The sequence below is a fragment of the Chiloscyllium plagiosum genome, unplaced genomic scaffold (genome assembly GCF_037043375.1).
Source record: "Chiloscyllium plagiosum isolate Xiang-an unplaced genomic scaffold, Cpla_swu_hap1 HiC_scaffold_16, whole genome shotgun sequence".
In the NCBI taxonomy this organism is placed as follows: domain Eukaryota; kingdom Metazoa; phylum Chordata; class Chondrichthyes; order Orectolobiformes; family Hemiscylliidae; genus Chiloscyllium; species Chiloscyllium plagiosum.
The window spans coordinates 91,232,290-91,255,425 of record NW_028270154.1 but is presented as its reverse complement, the minus strand read 5'-3'; the positions used below and the strand labels follow the sequence as shown (position 1 = coordinate 91,255,425).

General features: G+C 38.8%; 1 protein-coding gene across 2 annotated transcripts in view; it reads right to left on the bottom strand.

The window, feature by feature from the left end:
- Nucleotides 1-4,764: 4,764 nt before the first annotated feature.
- The window catches only part of LOC122556822 (zinc finger matrin-type protein 4-like), a 61,612-nt gene continuing 43,240 nt past the window's right edge, over nt 4,765-23,136 (bottom strand). Inside the window, exons 6-8 of one of the 2 annotated variants that reach the window (XM_043704028.2) lie at nt 18,593-18,805; nt 12,681-12,780; nt 4,765-6,409 (exon numbers count right to left, since the gene is read on the bottom strand). In XM_043704028.2, coding sequence (XP_043559963.1) covers nt 6,337-6,409; nt 12,681-12,780; nt 18,593-18,805 — 386 coding nt within the window. In that variant the 3' untranslated portion in view covers nt 4,765-6,336. The remainder of the gene's footprint in view (nt 6,410-12,680; nt 12,781-18,592; nt 18,806-23,136) is intronic. The other variant, XM_043704030.2, reaches the window with a different exon arrangement.

Here is a 23,136-nt window from a genome sequence, read left to right as displayed (position 1 = left end):
CTCCACTCTTTTAAAATGCAGCGGCAGTGTTGAAAGTTTAGGAATTACATAGTTCAGCAGCAAGAGCTGGGATGTACCAAAGCCAGTCAGAATATGCATCAAGAGCTACATTGTTCAAGTGGCATAATGTAATGGCAAATACTGAAATGTATCATATTGGCCATTTTTAATGAAAGCACCCTATCTTATATTGGGAACAAACGCTCCATTTATCAATCCATGCTGGTTATCCCTAATTAATTCAACTCTTTCGTGTTTCCTAATAAAGTTTTGTTTTAATAATTATTTCTAAAACCTATCCACAACTTGATGTTACGCTACTGACTTGTAGCTATTAGGACTTTCCAAGGCTCTTGAATAAGTGTGTCACATTTATAAATTTCCAAACTACTGAAACCTCCCATATGTCCAGGAACCATTGGAAGGTTACGGCAAGCATTCAGTTCCTTCGAAGCTAAAATCAGAGAGTTACCAGGGAACACAAATGGCAGAGATGCTAAATCAATACCTTGCCTCAGTTTTCACAGTGGGCGACAATAGTACCATTTCTATTGGAATGGGCAAGTGAGATGCAATAGAAAGGGTGGAATTTAGAACAGGGGACAGCGAGGTCTGCAGATGCTGGAGATCAGAGTTGAGAGTGTGTTGCTGGAAAAGCACAGCAGGTCAGACAGTATCTGAGGAGCAGGAGAATCGAAGTTCCGGTCCAGAGCCCTTCTTCAGGAATGAGGCTGGGAGCCTCAGGGGTGGAGAGATAAATGGGATTTATCTCTCCAACCCTGAGGCTCCCAGCCTCATTCCTGATGAAGGGCTCTGACCTGGAACTTCAATTTTCCTGCTCCTCAGATGCTGCCTGACCTGCTGGAACTTAGAATAGTCAACATTGATGGGGAAAAGATACGCAGCAAACTATTAGGACTGAGGACCCCAGGCCTAATGGTCTACATCCTAGAATATTAAAGGAAGTGGCGGCGGAGATTGTAGGATCATTGGTTACAATATTCCAAAATTCCCTGGACATGGGAAAAGTTCCAATGGATTGGAAAAATGCTAATGTAATGCCCTTATTCAAAAAGGGAGGGTGGCAAAATGTAGGAAATTATGGACAGTTTAGTTTAATGCCTGTTAGTTGGGAAAGTGTTCGAATCAATTATCAATGTCAGGACATTTGGAAAGTCAAAACGCTATCCATCAGAGTCAGCATGGCTTTATGAAGAGCAAATCATGTTTGACTAATTTTCTAGAGATCTTCCAAGATGTAACCAGCAAAGTGAATAATGGGGATCCTGTTGATATAATATATCTGGACTTCTGGAAAGTGTTTGTAAAGGTGCCAGATAAAAGGTTAATTCACAAGGTCGGATCATATGGGTTTAGGGGTAATTTATTAGCCTAGATAGGTGACTGGCTGATGGACAGAAGACAGAGAGTTGGGATAATTTTTTTTCTCTGGATGGCAAGATATAACTAGTGAAATGCCACAGGATTCAGTCCTTGGACCCCAGCTATTTACAATCTATATGAGTGACTTGGATATAGGGATAGAAGACTCTGTAAGCAAATTTGCAAATGACACAAAAATAGATGGTAAATTGCAATGAGGAAATAAAAACCTTACAAATGGATAAAGATAGGTTAGGAGAATGGGCCAAATTGTGGGGGATGAAGTTGAATGTGGATGTGTGAGGTCATGCATTTTGGTCAGAAAAAGGGGAAGGTATCCTATTATCTAAATGGGTAGAGACTTCAAGGTGCTACAGTGCAGAGGGCTCTCTGTGTACTCATTCATGAGTCACAGAAAACCAGCATGTAGGTACAGCAGATAATAAAGAAAGCAAATGGAATGTTGGCTTTTATAGCTAAAGGAATAAAGGGAAGTGTTGTTACAACTGTACAAGGCATTGGTGAGAGTGCACCTGGAGTATGTACGCAATTTTGGTGCCTTTGTTTTGAGGCATTGAAGGCAGTTCAGAGGACTTTGACTAGATCGATCCCACAGGTGAGAGGTTTGTCGTATGAAGAGAGATTGAACAACTTAGGCCTATACGCTCTGGAATTTACAAAAATGAGGGGAGATCAAATTGAGGTATTCAAGATAATAAAAAGTATGAATAAAATAGACTTGGAGCAGATGCTTCCTCTTGCGGGGCATTCTGGGATGAGAGGTCAGTCTTAGGATAAGGGGCAGCAAATTTAAAACAGTTGAGGAGAAACTGCTTCTCCCAAAGGGTTGTGAATCTGTGGAATTAGCCACACTAGAAGTGTGGTGGATGCTGGGACGTGAGTAAATTTAAGGAGAAGCTAGACAAATTTTTAGTTGGTAATGGGTTGAAGGGTTATGAGGAGAGAACGGAAAATAGGGGTGAGGAGCATATCAGCCATGATCGAATAGCGGAGCAGACTTGATGGGCCAAATGGCCTAATTCTGTATCTATATTTTTTGAACTTATGAATGTCAGCAACTTGAGATGCATATGAACCAAACAATTCATAAACTCTAATAATAGCCAATCTTTCCAGTACCTGTTATAGAGTCATAGAGATGTACAGCATGGAAACCGACCCTTCGGTCCAACCCGTCCATGCCGATCAGATATCCCAACCCAGTCTAGTCCCACCTGCCAGCACCTGGCCCAAATTCCTCCAAACCCTTCCTATCCATATACCCATCCAAATGCCTCTTAAATGTTGCCTGTTGCTTTCAGTTTCCACCTCACTCATTGCCTGAACTGAAGCTCAATGTATAATTTCAGTTACATCACACAGTAAATTTTTGCTATAAATTCGGTGTTAGGATTGAGCCCTCCACTATCACCTGATGAAGCAGCGTCGCTCCAAAAGCTAGTGTGCTTCCAATTAAACCTGTTGGACTATAACCTGGTATTGTGTGATTTTTAACTTTGTACACCCCAGTCCAACACCAGCATCTTCAAATCATACCTGTTTATATTCCGTGATCATAAAAGCCAATGGAAATCAATAGGACAGGCTTTCTTGAGTTATAACCATGAAAGAGGTTAACTTAATTATACTTAAACCAATCGAGGTAAAACGAAATATGCAACTGAATTTGCAATTACATACACAAAGACAGAAGTTTCTGAAAAGCTCAACAAGTCTGGCACCGTCTGTAAAAAGAAATCAAAGTTAACATTTGAGGTCTGGTGACTTTGGGAGGTCATGTTGCAGCTCTACAGGACATTGGTTAGGCTGCTGATGGAATATTGCGTGCAATTCTGGTCCCCTTCCTATCGGATATTGTGAAACTTGAAAGGGTTCAGAAGAGATTTACATGGATGTTGCCAGGGTTGGAGGATTTGAGCTATAGGGAGCGGTTGAACAGGCTGGGGCTATTTTCCCTGGAGTGTCAGAGGCTGAGGGGTGACCTTATAGAAGTTTATAAAATCATGAGGGGCTTGGATAGAATAAATAGACAACATCTTTTCCCTGGGGTGGGTGAGTCCAGAACTAGAGGGCATAGGTTTAGGGTGAGAGGGGAAAGATATAAGAGACCTAAGGGGCAACTTTTTCACAGAGGGTGGTACGTGTATGGAATGAGCTGCCAGAGGAAGTGGTGGAGGCTTGTACAGTTGCAACATTTAAAAGGCATTTGGACGGGTATATGAATAGGAAGGGGTTGGAGGTATGTGTCAGGTGCTGGTAGATGGGACTAGAATGGGTTGGGATATCTGGTCAGCATGGACAGGTTGGACCGAAGGGTCTGTTTCCATGCTGTACATCTCTATGACTCTATGCTGCCAGATCTGCTGAGCTTTTCCAGCAACTTGTTTTTGTTTTTGATTTACGGCATCCACAGTTCTTTTGCATTTTTAGTATTACACTTAGCTATGTTTGAAGTTCACACAAATACAGATTACAGAATGGGGATAGGCTGGACAAATTAGACACCATAAAAAAAAAATGAGTATACAATCTGTAGATTGAAGCCAACTGAGTCAACAGTCGAGATTTAAAGATGCAGATGATTGAGTTGGTTGTCCTTCTAGAGATAGTACTGTTGGATTGATTATTTTCATAAATCTCTGCTTGCAATAGGGCATCCTTTGAACAGGCTCAAAGCTTATCTGGTGGGTAAAAGGGAGCAACTGCACTTTGTAAGTTAGAGTTACCTTCGTCACTATTTCATTGTTCAAGTAATTAATCATACCTCCAATGGTTGAATATAGCAGTATGTGCCAGTGATGACCTGTTAATGGTACAGGATATGAACGGGCTCGTTTGGCAGTGGTAGCCAGCCAGGAGGCCCAGGTTCAAGTCCCACCTGCTCCAGATATTTCTGACAACAGCTCTGAACAGGTTGACTTGAAAATATCTGATACAGGATATGATTGAGATGTCATTGTGTTTGCAGGTTGCAATGGGATCTTTAGAACCAATGTGAGGCCTCAAATTTCAAGTCTAATGCAAAATACAATACAGTACTCATTCTGTAATGCACTGCTGTGCCCAGCCTAGATTTTATACTCAAGTTACTGGAGTGGGTCATGTCACTGTAAGCAAGAACTCTACCACCGAGGTATGGTTAACACTATGGAGAAAAGATACATTTCTTATGTCTACAGTTTATTACCACTCATTTGTTGGGAACTTAATGGGTATGTCAAAGCATTTGAAGCCTGCAAATATGATTTTGAAGTGGGAATTTTATAGAAATACTTTTATATGTGAAACATACAGGAATACTCTGGAGTACAGCTTATGTTGAATTTATAGAACAAATCTAGGATTAAAAGCAGACAACACTTTGATAGGGAAACTAATTCTACATTTATTGTGCACGAAGAGAATAAAAATACAAAAACTGTCAAGGGTCACAGATTTTTCAACAAATCTTGTGAGGTCTAAGTATGTAAATGAAACAAAGGAAAAAAGGTCAATATGTTTACAACAGACACCCAAATTATGTAAGTGTGGAAGAGTACACTGAGCTCCTGGGTCCAGTCTTGTTCAGTTCAGAACAGATGTTTTCAATCACAATGACAATGAAATGAGTTTCCCTTCTGTTCCCCAATATAGATCAAGTAATTAAAAAAAACACAAACATAAACAAAATATAGAGTCAGAACACACCAAACATACTTTTTTAAAAATGGCATCCCAAATATTAACATTTGTTGCATATGTACTCACTCCAGGTCTCTCCTGATTTCTCACTGTAAGTCAGCCAATCTGAAAGAATGTTTGGCTCTGAAATGTATGCAGCACTCAGGGTGACTTAGAGGCAGCCCTTAATTTAAAGGATTGCTAGGATGAGGGGATATTTTAGAGGGACATCAAAACAAACCCAATTTAAAAACAAACATGGTAAAAACAAAGTTTGAACTGCAGCCTTGGTTTTGGTTGACAATTTGGACTACTTAAAATAATGTTTCATCAGTTAGGAATAGTAGTACCATCACTAATTATCCCTGTTAAATGCTACAGTAACTGCTAGATACTGCCTTTTCAGATAGTCACATAAATCTCTAAGGTGCTCTACTGAACCATTTTCCATTGTGTCGCAAATCAAAATAAACAATTGTATATAAATGAGTGATTAGTTTGAGAATTATTTGAGTGATATGCTAATTACCAGTTATAACAGACAAGAATGGCAATTTAATAATCAAATACAGAAACAAGTCAGAAATGGGGCACAGATTTCTCTAGCAGCATTTATGCTACAATCATATACACAGCCTTTGCATTAGCAATTTCTGAAAAGTGGAAGAGATGATAACCAGGGTTAGTCCCATCAATTAAAAAGCCTGCATCTCAACCACAATTCAGTGCCTCCATGAACAGCCTAACATTAACCAGTTAAAATTCATGTTGCAGGGAGACAGCTAAAAAGTTGTTAATGTTGGATTACTTAAATGGGATGATGAAAGAAGAACAATCAGGTCATGGGACATCAGTGCAATGATTTACAAACAATGTCTTCGTCTTACCTGGGCTGCAATTCAAAGGCTACCAAACTAGTTGTACAGCATTTAGAATTATTCATTTGTACCAACGTTTCCTGTCAAGAATGAAACTGACTTTACTGAGCTTAAGAAACAGGGCTACAGCCAGGTAAGCATCTCTACAGCTAAACAAATGATGAAAAGTACCTTTTGCTGCTTTACATGTAATTCTTTTACTCCCAATCTCTTCAGCTTTTTGCATAAACTTCAAATTAAGAATGAACAAATTGGGCCCTAGGGCTCTGCGTTATGGGTTGTTGAATCAGTAGAAGTGTTTTCTGAACAGTATGCAGATCCAAACATGAACATAGGCTAACAGGCCTCTGCATGAGGAACATTCACTGATGAGGAGAGCACCATACCAACATTGTTAGATGACATCTTCTTCAAAAAGTTCAAAGCCCCCCTCATCATCTTCTGCAGTAAATTCGTTAGGTTTCAACCTGGGGAGAGACAAAACAGTAAAGGAGACTCACATGAAAGTTTATGACAAGCTCATAGAATCACTGAAGTACCGTACACAGAAAAGATGCTTTTAGAATTATTCTCACAAATAGTTTCTTTAACGTTTCCTCCTTGCCTCCTCCCAAGTGACAAATCTAAACGGATATCAAAACAATACAGCTGGGTGCAAGATTAATAGTACGCTTCGATTTAAAAAGTTACGATTGATATTATACGCTCAATTTTTTTGTTGATCCCCAAAGTAAGCTCAGAACAATATAAACAGAAGCAGCATCATGGCCACAGTGGTAACATTTTTACTTTTCCTACTAACAGGGTATGCTTTGCTTTTTATTATTATGACAAATATAGTTTTCATAATCAACAGAAAGGCAACCGAATAAAGTACTGCTTAAAAATATACTTTGTTAAAGCTTTTTATTTTGCAATCTGGACAATTCATTAGAAACACCAATACAAAAGGAAAACAATGGATGTAGGTTTGCTTGCTGAGCTGAAAGGTTCATTTCCAGACGTTTCATTACATTTAATAGGTAACATCTTCAGTGGACCTCACGCAAAGCAATGCTGAAAATTCCTGCTTTCTATTTATATGTTTGTGTTTCTTTGGGTTGGTGATGTCATTTCCTGTGGTGATGTTATTTTCTGTGGTGAAGTCACGTCCGTTTCCTTTTCTCAGGAGAAAAGAAACAGGAAATGACATCAACCCAAAGAAACCCAAACATATAAATAGAAAGCAGGAATTTTCAGCATTGCTTCGCGTGAGGTCCACTGAAGGTAACGAAACGTCTAGAAATGAACCTTTCAGCTCAGCGAGCAAACCAACATCCAAAACCTCAACCTGAGCTACAAATCTTCTCAAAACTCACTAAGGAAAACAATATTTATACTGAATGAGCGGAGACTGCTGACTGATAGCTGGTATTTGCCACTCAGAGTGGGAACTCTGGTTGGTAGAGATGCTACCATGGAGAATGCATTAGTTAACATTTACTGACATTTAATTCCCAAATTGTGATTAAATTTACACCAGACAGGTTGACTTTGATTTCTTGGGGCAATGCCTCAGCCAATGAACAGAATTTTTTAAACCAATTTACCAATGGATTAGTACTTTCCTCTCAGACAGGATAAATTGTTTTTTTTGCTTTACATTACAGTTTCTCATGAATTATCCTGATGAGTGCAAGATCAAAGGTTTCAACAAAATGTCTTTTTTCAGCAATACATTGTATGAAACTAACAACTATCTGAACAATGTCTAAATTCATAATGTATCACTTTATAAGTTTGATAAAGTAGTGTCCAAACACACTACATATATGCAAGTAAACTGACCATTCCTATTTACACTGACTTTAGAAAATTCAAGTGTCAGCAGTTTCCCCCACCTCACCCTCGTTCCAAACTTCCAGCTCAGCACTGTCCCCATGACTTGTCCTACCTGCCTATCTTCTTTTCCACCTATCTACTCCACCCTCCCCATCACCTTCATCCCCTCCCCCATTCACCTATTGTACTCTATGCTACTTTCTTCCCACTCCCACCCTCCTCTCATTTATCTCTCCACCCTCCAGACTCTCTGCCTGTATTCCTGAAGGACTTTTGCCCGAAACGTCGATTTTACTGCTCCTCGGATGCTGCCTGAACTGCTGTTCTCTTCCAGCACCACTAATCCAGAAAGCAGTTTCATGAAGGGCAAGTTGTGCTTGACAAACTTGGAGTTCTTTGAGGATGTGAGCAGCAAGGTAGGTAATGGGGATCCAGTGGATGTGGTATTTCTAGACTTCCAGAAAGCATTTTGACAAGATGCCGCATTAAAAGAATGATCCACAAGGTTAGATCCCTGGGATTAGGGATAGATTACTGGCTTGGATAAGCGATTGGCTGACTGACAAAGCAGAGGGCTGGAATAAGTGAATCCTTCTCTGGATGATGAACTGTAACTAGTGGGATGTCACAAGTTCAGTTCTTGGCCCTCAGCTATTTACAAACTACATAATGATCAGCAAGCAGGGACAGAGTGTAAGATAGCAAAATTCGCAGATGATACTAAAATAGGTGGGAAAGCTGGCTGTAATGAAGAGATAAAGAATTTATAGATGCCTAATGAGAGGCTAGAATAGGCCAGAATCTGGCAGGTGGAGTTTAAAGTGGATAAGTGCAAGATTGTCCATTTTGACAGGAAGATAAAATGAGAAATAAATTCAAAGTGCATCAGTGTAGAAGGATCTGTGTCTCCTTGTGCATGAATCTCAGGAAGTTGGTATGCAGGTACAACATATAAGACAGACAAATGGAATCTTGGAATTTATTGCAAGACAACTGGATTATAAAAGTAAATAAGTGCTGTTACGACAACTCAAAGTATTGTTAGAAAGAGAAATTGCTGGAAAAGCTCAGCAGGTCTGTCAGCGTCCATGAAGAGAAATCAGAAGAGAGAAAAGGTCACTTGACCCGAAACATTAACTCGGACTCCTCTTCACAAATGCCGAGCTTTTCCAGCAACTTGTTTTTGTTTCCGATTTACATCATCTGCAGTTCTTTTGGAAGTAGTGTGTCCAGTTTGGTCTCCTTACTTGAGGAAGGATAGGTTCAAAACTGAGGGGAGGAGAAATTGCTTTCAAAAGGTTGAGGGTCTGTAGAGCTCACTGTCCTAGAGTGCAGTGGAGGCAGAATCAATCAACAGTTTCAAGGAAGAAATAAATACATATCAGATGATTAGTGGGATAAAGGGTTATGGAGAGCAGGCAGGAAAGTGGAGCTGAGACCAGGATAAGATCATGTTAAATAGCACAGCAAGCTCAAAGGGTTTAATTGCCTATTTCTGCCCCTAATTCCTACATTCCAATGCTTAAGATCATTAGGATTTTAACAAGCTTTTAAGAATATTAGTTTGTATGCATATCAAAACTGGACAACAGAATTTCAGTGCCCACATTAAAGAAAATGCTAGAAACAATCAGTAGGTTTGGTGGCATCTAATGCAGGTACCTTTTAACTTTTTGGTCGACCCTATCAAATGTTCCTCTTTTCTCAAGTCACAACACTGCTCTGTGGTCTTGATTTTTCTTTTTCGAATTTTAAATGTTTCCTAATTTGAATGCCACACCTCTCCCCAGTTTTTTAGTTTGAAGCTTCACCTAAAATCATAGTTATATAATTCACCAGGATATTAGTCCCAGTTTAGTTTAACTGAGCTTGCTCTAAGCAAACAGTCTGCCCTTTTCCTTGTGCCGGTGTCAGTATCATGAATAGAAACCCCTTTCTGATACACTGTTCTTTGAATCACATGTTCAACTCTTTGATCTGTTTACTTCATACCAATTTGTGCATTGCTCAGTTTCTGCATTCTGGTTCCTCAAATTCCTTCATCAGAATCTCGTTCCATGTCATTGGTTCAAATTCTTCCCCAGTTCAGAGAGACAGAATGTCTTTTACCTTAACACTGGGCTGGTATCTTGGAATCTCCAGTGACGGCTCCAAAAATAGAATTTATTTCCCTGACTGTATTTTCTCCTATCAATAAAACAGCAAATTCATTTCACCCACTTGACTGGCCTTCTGTACCATGATGTCATGTTCGATCTGCTTATCCATCTTTCAGATCTTGTCTCCCATCCAGATCAGCAGTAAAATATTCCTGCTAGTTAAGGGCAAGGGTCTTTGAATAGTGCACTACGGGTTCCCATACCTCCTTTCATGATCACTGATCAGCATCGTTGTATAACCCAAGTGGTGTGAATGTCAACTTGATAAAGGTGTCCAAGTAACTAATCTCTTCCCTGAAGAGATAAACCTGAATTTCCTCGAGGTGCAGATATTTACTGCAGCTGGTTATCCAGATGACATGGTCTCGACAAAGTTCAACATGCTGCAGTTGTGGTGCACCACACCTTTATACCAGCCTTATGCAAGTTTGCTTTATGCAAGTTTGCTTTGTTTTCTATGACTGTAATAATCAAATTTACAAAATCTCCAAAGTAGTTTTTTATGCATCCAACATATGATCAAATAATGAAGGAAATGTGGTTGACCTGCCTGAAGATTCCTAGAGTCTAGTCACAAGCACATCCAAAACTTTTCTAAATTTCCAAATTTTCTACTATTGGTTTAGATCCACTAGCCAAAAGGTATCCGTTTTAATTGTAATCTAATTGATGAACTGGCAAAGTCCTTAAGTAAGAGGAACTTTATGGCCCCAGGAACTCTATGCAACTTGATATACAGAAACAAAACTACTTGACTAGTTTGGCATTGCTTCATCCAAATCATTCTATGGCACAGCAGTGGCTTAACACAAAAGAAGCAAATGTTGCTAGGATGGACCAAGAAAGATACTAAATCAGCAGCATAGTTTGATTCAGAGGTCCAAAGCAAAGCAAAATGGAACTATTCAATAGATTCTGAGTCAACAAATGTAAATGAAGATTAACTGAAGATTTTCCTCGTCAACTCAATGTAGTTGAGTTGTTTATGGTACTGCACTACTAACAGTAATTCAGTGGCTGAGTTCAGGCATCATGACAACTGTAAAGAATTTAGAATTAGCAAACTGGCATCAAACAAAATAATCTCAGAAGCTGCTGCATAGATCTAAATTACCCCGCAGGCTCATTGATACTACCCTCAGCACAGTTCATGACATGTTAATCTAAAGCCACATAATCAGTTCTTACTGTTCTCTGAAGTGGCAATAAATATAACTCTACTTGCACTGCCACATCGAAAGAAGAAATTGAAACAGAAAAGCAGGCACCAGATGAATGGAAGATTGGTGAGAGGTAGGCTAATGAAAGTAGCATCTGCTGTAAACAATGGTGCATGCCCCTAATTCAATACTATTTACAGATACACTTAGTTTTTCTAGTGTGAAAAACATTCGTGATATTTGTACCTCAAAGCTGTTTGGGCCACCCACACAATGTTGTGAATCAGTGCTACTGGTCAGTGGATAAATTTTATGTGGTATACCTTATTATCATCATAATTTATGAAGTGAATGATCCTAAAAGTATACTCTTCTAGCCTAAACCTGCAATTTGAATTATTTTCACAAACAAATAGCTATAGGGAGAGGGTGAACAGACTGGGGCTGTTTTCCCTGGAGCATCGGAGGCTGAGGGGTGACCTTATAGTGGTTTATAAAATCATGAGGGGAATGGATAGGATAAATAGACAAGGTCTTTTGCCTGAGGTGGGGGAAGTCCAGAGCTAGAGGGCATAGGTTTAGGGGGAAGAGGGCGAAGATATAAAAGAGACCTAACGGGCAACTTTTTCATGCAGAGGGCGATGCATGTGTGGAATGGGCTGCCAGTGTAAGTGGTGGAGGGTGGCATAATTGCAACATTTTTTTTAGATTAGATTCCCTACAATATGGAAACAGGCCCTTCGGCTCAACCAGTCCACACCAACCCTCTGAAGAGCAACCCATCCAGACCCATTTCACTCTGACTAAAGCACCTAACACTATGGGCAATTTAACATGGTCAATTCACCTGATCTGCACATCTTTGGACTGTGGAAGGAAACCCGCACAGACGCAGGGAGAATGTGCAAACTCCACACAGACAGTAACCCGAAGCTGGAATTGAACCTGGGACCCTAGTGCTGTGAAGCTGCAGTGCTAACCACTGAGCCACTGTGCTGCCCTGTTAAAAGGCATCTGGATAGGTATATGAATAGGAAGGATTTGGAGGGATATGTGCCAGCTGCTTACAGGTGGAACTAGATTGGGTTGGGATATCAGGTCAGCATGGATGAGTTAGACTGAAGGGTCTGTTTCCGTGCTGTACATCTCTATGACTCTATGAAACGGCGCAAACACACTTCTGCTGTAAATAGGTCATTGAAGAATTTGCAAGTTAAAAAAGGCTTTCCCCAACAGCTTATGTTCGTTTATTTTCTCCATAATGGATTCAACTGACAAAGGAAACAGATCAGTTTTTCACACTCAGTCATTTCCCCAAAGTGGAACTTAAATGAGAAAATGAAGATTTCTCTTTCAAATTTAAATGCACACATTCCAACAACAAGACTGCACACTCTAGATCATGGACTAATCAGGTTAATATAAACAAAATCATTTTCTGTATCCAAAGTGAAGATAGGTTCGAAGGACTCATCTCTGATTCAAATAGAACTAAGTTTCTAAGTTATTTTTGTCTGTCCCGTGTAGATTGTTATGTGATGGTAAGAACAGGATAACTTTTATAGGTTTGCTTAAAAAAAACAGGTAAGTGTACTTACTGGTTCTGGTGTTTGGTTCCCTGGATGTGTGCCTGATACTGTTCTATTGAGTTCAGAACAATGTTACAGGTGTTACAGGGATAGCCTTTAGCAGCAGCAGCTGTGAAAGATTATAATTTAGTTACCTACCGTAATAAACAACCGTTAAATAATGCAATTACCTGCCTAAAAGTACAGTTATCAAAAGTTGAAATTTCAAGGAAGCTAATTTTGTCATTATTTATTTAGCTGCCTGGTTTCCTTTCCTCATGCTCTCCTACTTTATCACTTAACAACAATGGTTTTACACATGCTTTATAGCTTGATTAAAATCACTTTTACCTTTTTTCTAGGACCAGAATTTAGGGTAAGATAATCCAAATTTATGGTCAACAGTATTAACACAAAATTCAGTCATCATCAATAAAGAAATATGGGCAGGCTATTAGTTTTAAGGTTGTTAATCCAAACAGAGGCTCCCCCAAAAAATGCCTTTAGTATGGTTATGAAAAGAACAGTGGGGGGAAAAAGGATCAATAGATAAATGAGTCAGGCAGGAGGAATTAAGCTTACAAGTAATCTATTAACTTGTCTCGTGTAGATTGTTATGTGATGCAAGCATATTAATTATGGATCTACACAAAACCTCTGGAGGAACCTGTGATCAGTGGCATACCACAGGATTGGTGCTGGGTGCTGCTTTGCATCATTTATATAAATGATTTGGATGTGAATATAAGAGACACGGTTAGTAAGTTTTCAGAGAACACCAAAATAGGTATTGTAGTGGACAATGCAGAAGATCATCTCAGAGTTCACGGGATCTTGATCAGATGGGCCATTGAGCCATGGCAGATGGAGTTTATTTTAGATAAATGTGAGGTGTTGCATTTTGATAAGGCAAACCAGGGCAGGGCTCTTACCCTTAATGGTAAGGCCCTTGGATGTGTTGCCAATCAAAGAGACCTAGGAGTGTAGGTGTATAATTCCTTGACAGTGGAGTAGCAGGAGATACAGCGGTTGTCTTCATTAGTCAGCGCATCGAGTACAAGAGTTGGGATGTGGTGTTGTGGCTGTACAGGACATTGGTGAGGCCGCTTTTAGCATACTGCATACAATTCTGGTTGCCCTTCTTTAGGAAGGATGTTGTTAAACTTGAGAAGGTACAGAAAAGATTTATAAGGATGCGGCCAGGGTTGTAGGGTTTGAACTATGGAGAAGAGGCTAAATAGACCGGTGCCTTTTTCCCCTGGAGCGTCAGAAGCTGAGGGGTGACCTTAGAGGTTTATAAATTCATGAGGGGCATGTTCAGGGGGAATAGCCAAAATCTTTTCCCTCGGATATGCCTAAAACTAGAGGGCATAGGGTCTGTATCCGTGCCGTGTGAATCTATGACTGTATTCTATACTATGAATCTATAACAGGAGAAACCTGTACAATTTTGGGCTTCACACTAAAGGAAGGGTGCTGATACAACATAGAGGCTGCAGGACACATTCCAAAAAGTGTCACCTTGTGTTAGGAAATATAAATGTGAACCTAATTCTAACCACACAAATAGAATAGTTTGCTTTGGAGCAGAGGATATTAGGATGGTAGTATAGTAGAGTTGCAAAACAAATCTGTTAGTGGTCAAGAGGTTCAGAATAAGAAGCTAAATTAGTTACTGTATCTTGGTTTTCATAACATTTAAGAATAGATGAATATTAAAAATTTTTTAACTCACTCACAGAATATGGGCATTGCTAAATTACTCATGAGACACAACTGAGTGACCTATTGAGCTATTTCCAAGGACTGTATAAGTCAGCACATTGCTACGAGTATGGAGTCACATATTGGCCAGAGTGCATAAAAGCAACAAATTTACAGATTTGCTTCCCTAAAAGGACATTGCTGAATGGATCAGTTTTAACAACAGAGTCATTTCATGGTCACTATTACAAGTGTTTATTAAAATTGATTTAACTGATTGAACTTCAATTTCCTCCTGCCAAGGTGAGATTTGAACTCATATCCTCAGATCATTACTCAGGCTTCTGAAATGCTGTGCCAGTAACATAACCACTATATTACTAACCAATAAGGCTGAAATTTGCTGTGTAGCAAACTTAATTGGGAGTGTATAATTACCAGCTATTCTTTTATGAACAGGAAAATTGGGAAAGGATCAGGATGGGGCTGTACTGAAAAAACCCTCAATTACACAGGTAGAAAAATAGAATAGGTGAAGTTCATAAGTAGTAACAATTGCAAGACTCTGATGAAAATGGTCTAGAGACCTCCTCAAAGTGATAATGTGGTTAAGATTTGGAACTGCAGAAATAGAGTTCAGGGAATCGGGTAGCAAAATCAATACTTCAATTTCACAGATTACAAAATCACCTCAAATAATAAAAGGAAATGAATTTCTTGAATGGATTTGGAACAATGCAAGAATGAAAGCGATCCACTCAGTTTTTTGTGTTTGTTCCAACATTCAGTTGGATAAACGCTAATCTATAATTAAATTTGATTTGCCCACCTTTTTTCTATATTCCTCAAATACCTTTACGCTGCTGCACAACTATTACAAACCCAAGCTAATTGGAAACAATGGTCTATTTGTGTTTTCATTGTTATGCATTTATAATTTGTACATAATGAATCTATGCTCTCCCTCAGATTTATCTGTTGATACTTTTCCTCTAAACTTCTTTCACCTATAAAATCCTCATTTACATTTCAGGCTTTGGTCCTGATTTTCAAATTTCACATCTAAAACCTTGTAATCGATCTTTCCTTTTACAGATACATCACCTGCTGCACAGTTCCATAATTTTCTGTTTCTATTTTACACATCAGCAATTGCAGTTCTCCCATTTGTTTTGCTTTTAAAGGAAATCAATTTGTTTTCTTGTTTTGTTAATGTAGCTCTTTCAAATATTCATCTGCTCCAGTAAAATATTAAGTTACATAACTCTGAAAAGTGGTGCTCATACAGATTTAATGAAACTTTAGTGGTACAGACTTAATGGGCCAAAAGGCCTCTTCTAATAATGAGAATCTGTAGGATTCTCATTATTTTAGTTAATACTGAGACAAAATAAAACTTTTTTTGAAACAAAGAATATTTTGCATTTTTCAAACTTTACAGGTAATATGTAAAGCTTTAGCTACTCAGTGAGCTAGGTATTCTGTGTTGACCTGATATAAAATGGGTTGCAGATTCCTGCTTCTGGTGTAGCCCTTAATTATCCTGATGTGTTTTTTTTGGCCATGTATACTGCAAGAATACGAATTACATGTTAGTTAAATCTAACAGCATATACAAAAGTCAGTGCAGAAGGCAATCATTCAAAACATGGAGGAGTAATCTATGCAAATACAGCCTTGCATAGGCCCCATGACGCAAGAGATATTATTTTTAGAAAAATGGCAGTCAGCATAGAAAGTATTCTTATTGTGAAAGCAGATTTCAGCAGCAAATTTTCACCCAAAGTGACCAGTGTAGACCAGTGATTCAGCCTCATGTATTGTTATTACAATGGAGCAAAAATGGGACTAAGTGAGCACTACGTGACATTCAACTTTATCAAAGCTAGGCAGAAAGCTGAAGTATTTGTTGCAGAGAACATAAGAGAATATCTTGTCCTTAATGAAAATGCATCTCCAAGTTCTCATCTTGCCGCTCATATTTCCAGTTTGAATTGTTTGACTATTTTCTGCTTTTGTAGAGAATAGCAAAGGCACACAAGCCTGCTAGGAATATAAATAGCACCTCAGTTGTCTATACTGAAAAACTGGTTCTCCAAAAGGATAGACATAGATGGCAGAAAGATACAAAATAGAAACAATAAAACAGCGATTAACAAAAATGATTTCACGGTTTTGTTATTTTTGTTCCTAAAACTCTGGGTTATGCACTTTGAAGGTCACATTTGATCTTGGAGTTATGAAACAAAATCTTTTTACAACCACTCATAATTCAAACAAATACCAGTAGTTTGGGTAGGTCAAGTTACAAAAAAAAAGCCAAAGATGACAGTTTTGATAAGATAAATTGAGCTTTGTAGCAGAGGAGAAAACTATTTGGTAAGTGTACCTCAGATATGCGACAATATCAATATAATTCAAAACAAAGCTTGCCTGTATCTCAGCACACATCAAAACTGACATTTCTAACTGTACAACGTTAAACCAAAATACATGATCACTAATGAAATTCACCAAAGATCCTTAGACAGCATCTTTCAAATCTACAACCACTTCCATCTAAAAGGACAAGGGCAGCAGATACATTGGAACAGCATCATCCTTAAGTTCCCCTCCAAGCCACTCACCATGCTGACTTGGATATATATTGCTGATCGTTCACTGTCACTGGGTCAAAATCCTGGAATTCCCTCCGATAGTATAGTGGGTCAACCAACAGCAGATGGACTGCAGCAGTTAAAGAAGGCAGCTTAGCACTGCCTCAAGGGTAACTAGGGACAGGCAATAAACACTGGCTAGCCAGCCGGCAATGCCCACATCCCACAAATGAATTTTAAAAAGGCTCAACTGGATCAAAACAGTGACTAGCCAAGCCTTACACATCACTAATTTTCTAGATCGGTCAACATTACTTCATGTTAGCTGTGGCTGTGGGAGCAGTTATGTACACATAAGCTCATAACAAATCCTAGAGGAAATGCAAACAGTGTAGCTACTACATGCTTCATAGGAAACAGCACATAAATGTCCACTGTCTTGTTTTACAAACAATGAAGAAACATTCTACAGGCTACCTGTGAACCAGACCCAAGAAATCAAAACTGATATTTTTTATGCAGTTGCATAGACAAATGGCATAATAAAGTCCAATTTGTTTTTTCTGGATATCGAAGATTTTAGCCATGTGCTAATGACAGTGACATAACTTCAGGCCAACAGTACAGTTGTTTAAAGTTTGCCTGTTTTCAAATAGAAAAATTCTGTTCAATTCTTATGTAAAACTTGTTTCAAACTTAGCGGAAAACATTTCCAAATGGCCAGATGCAGTGAACAAATGGCTTACAAAACATGTTGGATGATGGTGGTTTTCAATTATCCAGCAAGTACTGCAAGGTCACAAACAACCAGATATTGTATCAGCAATACAAATTGTTCATTTCAAAGTGTTGATCCTGTAATTAACTATAATGTAGGTCGTGCTTACAATCTCAACTCATGAACAAAATATATTGAACTGGGGATACTGATTGTGTTGTTTTCTTGATGAATACATAAATATTCTACAGAACAAGATGATGCACTAACTTTGGACTGAAATAAATATTGACTTTCCCTTTATAAACAATAGAAAGTGAGCAACATCTAACCTACATATTAAGCATTTATATAAGACTCCAATTCATTTTTCCACTAAATAAAGTAAATCTGGAAGTCTATTCATCTAATTATGGCTTGGTGATAGATTTATTTTTTAATGTGCTAGCCACAGAAAAAAACCCTCCAAATTATTAAATTCCACATGCTTTTCTAAGTTTAATGCTGCTTTTCAAATGTTAATATTGAAGGTGCATGTACTTTACAATAAGTATGAAAGTTTCCAGAGATTATTACCATTTATTCCACTGATTTCTGAGAGTTGATTTTGATTTTAAATAAAATCAACTGCTTAAGGATAGGATACAACATTTAACCCAGAAATAAAAATAACAGAAATGCTGATCATCTGAAATAAAAATATTAGAAATACACAGGAGGCATATCAGAATCTGGAAAAAAAGAGATGATGGATTGATGGTTTGGATGTAAACTTCCTTTAGTGCTAATGTAAGGCCTCTGATAGCAATGTAATCTTTACTTTAGCAGATGTTGTGAGGCCTGCATGTATTCCCAACATTTAACCCCCTTTCTATCTACACATGTTATACAATGTCCCAGCTGTCTTCAACTTTTATACTCACAGTTATTATCAGTTTGCCCCAGTTGCTCCAACAACTTTGCTTTTGTCTCACGCTTCTTGTGTCTTTTACCCACATAGTGTTGTTTAGCAATAGCAGGATGGTTAAAAAAAGCTTGACACAGACTACAGTACTTGTCAGGATCACTGCTCCCAGGTTCAACATTGGACTGCACAGCAGAAGTTGGGGCATTTTCTTTCTTTGCCTTTGGGGCAGCTGCAAAAAAGAAAACATCCAAGATGCTCACAGTCAACTGATCTGGAGAATGATAAATGTATCTTCATGTAATCTTGAAAAACATTATCACAAAGGAGATTTCATTCAGACAGCTATGAATTGAAAAGCATATTGCTTATAAACAACAAGGGCAAATGGTTACTGCAAGAGAATTGTTTTGAGAAATTTTCACCCTAACCAATTTAAAGTTTTGAAATACAGATTTATGGAGAAACAAACCAAATGCTTGTTCCTAGCTTTTATTTTTGCAATCAAAACACTGCCAATGATTTCAAATAGTGACAGGATATAAAATACCATTAAATGAAGTCTCATCTTATGAAATTTCTAAACTGAACATACAATTACACTTAATTACAAGATAACTGGAAACATCATTGCTAATTTGTAGACATTGCCTTCAAGTACAAAAACAAATTCCAGAATAGAAATAAAATGTTGATCCTCTAATTAACTCTAATGTAGGTCACGCTTACAATCTCAACTACCTCTTCTAAGTACTCAAACTTCATGGCCTGCACCTGAATAGAAAATTCACAAGCTCCTTCAGCCATATGTATATGGAAATCTACTAAAAAGCATTTATAAATTGTTCTGTTACCTTCGGATAACTGCACTTTGCCATTTTTGAAGTGCTACTCTTCCTCTTTTACATTCATACCTAGCCCCATTCTCCATCAGACACACCCAGAACTGGAGCTTATGAAACTGTTGCCTAATCATTCAACTTACAGTCTTCGTCTTTTACCATCACACAGAAAGTAATAGCGCAGCTAATAGAGAGAAACAAATTATTTGCCAATAGCAATTTCTAAAACTTACACACTGGTTTAGCTCTAGAATCTCATCACTCCAAACACAGAGCAAAGACTTAGCATGGCTCAGTCTATAAGAACACATGAACAGGAGAAAGCCATTCAGATTATTGAGCCATATCCCAATATGTCACCAGTATTTAATAATCTGTCAATCTTTATTTTAAAGATACTCAATGGCTGAGATTCCACAACCCTCTGGAGTAGAGAATCAAGACCTCAATCTTCTTAATAAAACAATTACTCTTTATAGAGTAATAGAGTCAAACGGCAGAGAAACAGACTCTTCGGTCCAACCAATGCATGCCGACCATATTCCCAAATTAACTAGGTCTGCCTGCATTTGGCCCATAGCCCTCCAAACATTTGTTCATGGACTTATCGAAGTGTCTTTCAAATATTATAACTGTACCCACATTCATCACTTCCTCCTGAAGTTCATCCCACAAATGAACCACTGTGTAAAAGATTGCCCCTGTCTTTTTAAAATCTTTCTCCTCTTACCTTACCTTAGAAGGCAAGCATGCTAAATGCCTTCTTAACCACCCTATCTATATGTCATGTAAATTTCAAAGAATTATGTACCTGAACCCTTTAAAAAAACTATCAAAGCTTTTCATGTTAACTCATCAGGACAGATGCAAGAACAGCAATCTTCAAAGGGAAAACAATTTATACTGTACAAGAAAAGGACGCTGTTTGTTTGACAAGTGCGAAGTGGTTCATTGAGGCTTACGATGGAGACTACACCAGGAAACAATTCTCCCTGAAATTTTTGTTTACATTCATAAAGCATGCTGACTTCGATCAACTGAAGCACTGGTTGAGAACTGCTTTACTCCCTGGTTTTATTTATTTTTCTAAAAAAGAGCAATGTCAGGTTTTGTTTGCAGCTGACAGACCCTTGCACATGAATAGATGTAGCTTACAGTAAGTCTAAGTGAGCCACATTGAGAGTCCAACATTCTTAAGCTGCTTGTTTGCACAATTATGAATTCTTGAAACACTGTTTGGCAAGTACTGTCCCACAGTGAATTTACACCGAATGTTCTGAGGTTGACAGGCATAGTGAATGCTCATGTCAATGTCTCAACTAGAGACCACTTATCAACCAATCAGCACCCTTCTCACATAAAATATAAATTGTTTCTTCCCTTAAGATTTTTAAAAATATTTTTAATAGAAACTTTAAAGCTTTTACAGAACATCTATATTAAAAAAAAAAGTAATACCAAAATACAGAAAGATAGAGGCAGTATAATAATGTCATATCACAATACTATTAATAATGAACTACCTACTATTCCACCAGAACTAACCTATCTACTTAACTTAAACTACAAACCAATTAAATAAAAATTAAACTAAACACACATAACTTCAATATCTCTCTACTTTATTCTATTTCATTCACCACACCTCCACTGAGGCTCCCTCCCAGGGCCCCATGGGCGCCCAGATTAATTCCCATGGCTATACCACGGCCCTAATTAATATAATTTAGAAAGGGCTGCCATGTCTTGTAAAACTGCTCTGTTTTGTGGTGCACCATATTTGTGAGGTAGTCTCGGGGGAGATGCTTCATTACCAGCCTGCGTCACCCCATAAGACCTAGTTGTTTTTCCAATGTCCAATTCATTAATATGTTCTTCCTCGCACAGTGGATAAGAATGTTACACAATCTCTTCCCGTGTTCCCCCAGAGAAGGCAAATTTGGCAACCCCAGAAGAAGAAATACCTGATCCACTTTTAACTTCAACCTCCAGGATGTCCTTTAGCTCCGTTACCATAACACTCCAGTATCTCTGGATCTTACAACATGACCAATAGCAGTGTGAGAGAGTCCCCCTACTAATTTTACATTTGGGACAACCTGGAGATGCTCCTCTCTTGAACTTAGCCAGCCTCTCTGACATCATATCAGCCCTGTGTAAAATCACAATTGCATGGCTTGCATTCTCCTTATATTTTCCCATACCTCCAATGAGATATTTTCTCCTAGCTCTTGATTCCACATCCTACAGAGTCCCTCCACATCCCCTAAGGCACATGCTTTCTGTAAATGATACAAAGTACTAACTGAAAGAGCGCCCGTACACCGAAGCACTCTTTTCCCCATGGTTGACTTGTAAAACTGAGCCAGGAGCGTAGTCTTCCTCTGTATGAATTCCCTTACCTGAAAGTACCGGATGAGGTCCCTATTAGACAATCCCTATTTCTGACTTAGCTGGCTAAATGATATCAAGATCTCCCCTCGAACAATGGGAACAGCATTCCATCCTTCAGAACAGGCACCTCCACTAATCCCACCACCGGCTTGGCTTCCAATTTTGTAAAGTTAATCTTGTAGCACAAAAAACTGCCAAATAAATTAATTGCTTGAATCAATTGAGGAACGGACTCCTCTGGATTGGCCAAGAACAAAAGGACGTCATCAGCATATAGAGTGATCTTATGCTCCCCATCCCCCCCCTGCCACCACTATTTCAGGATCCCTCCTGATAGCCTCAGCTAACGGCTCAATTGCCAAGGTAAATAAAAGCGGTGAAAGGGACACCCCTGTCGACTACCTCTCCCAATATTAAAGTTATCTGACTTAGTGCCGTTTGTAATGACTGCTGCCTTAGGATCATTATACAACACCACCACCCATCTCGCAAAGGCTCCCCCCAGAACAAAGCCCTCGAGGACCCCAAACAGGTACGGCCATTCTATCCAGTCAAACGTCTTTTTTGCATCTAGAGACACCACCAAACCCGGGCTCAACCTTTGCTGGCATAACTGCACTATGTTTAGTACCCTCCTGATATTGTTGGAGGAGCTACGGCCCTTAACAAAACCTGATCTTTTTTTATAATATGGGGCAGGACCTTTTCCAACCTCAGGGGCAGCATCTTGGATAGAATTTTAAAATCTACATTCAGCAGTGAAATTGGTCAATATTGAGCACATTCTTCAGGGTCTTTTCCCTTCTTTAAAATAAGGGCGATATCAGCCTCCATAAGTGAGGGCAGCAGACAATCCCGTGTATATGTATAGTTATACATCCCCAGAAGTGGCTCCACCAACACATTAATGAATTCCTTATAGAATTGACTTGGGAATCCATCTGGCCCTGGTTCTTTGCCCCCTGGAGATGCTTTATTGCTTCCTGCATGTCCTGTACCGTCATAGGTGCATTCAACAGGGAAACCTGTTCCACGTTTGTACTGGGTAGGTCCAGGTTCTCAAAAAAGGACTGCATTCTCGCTGCACCATGTTCACCTCCCTCCAACCGATATAACTCTGCAAAGTATTCCCTAAATCTAACAATGATCTTCTTCAACTCACAGGTAACCGTGCCAGCCCTCTCTCTAACAGACATAATAGATTGGGAAGCATTTTTCTTATTAGCCAAATATCTACCTGGTTTATCTCCAAATTCTAATTCTTTGTTTAGCAAAGGAGACCTCTTACTTTGCCAGCTGTGTGCAATAAGTCCAGAGCTGTGACCTG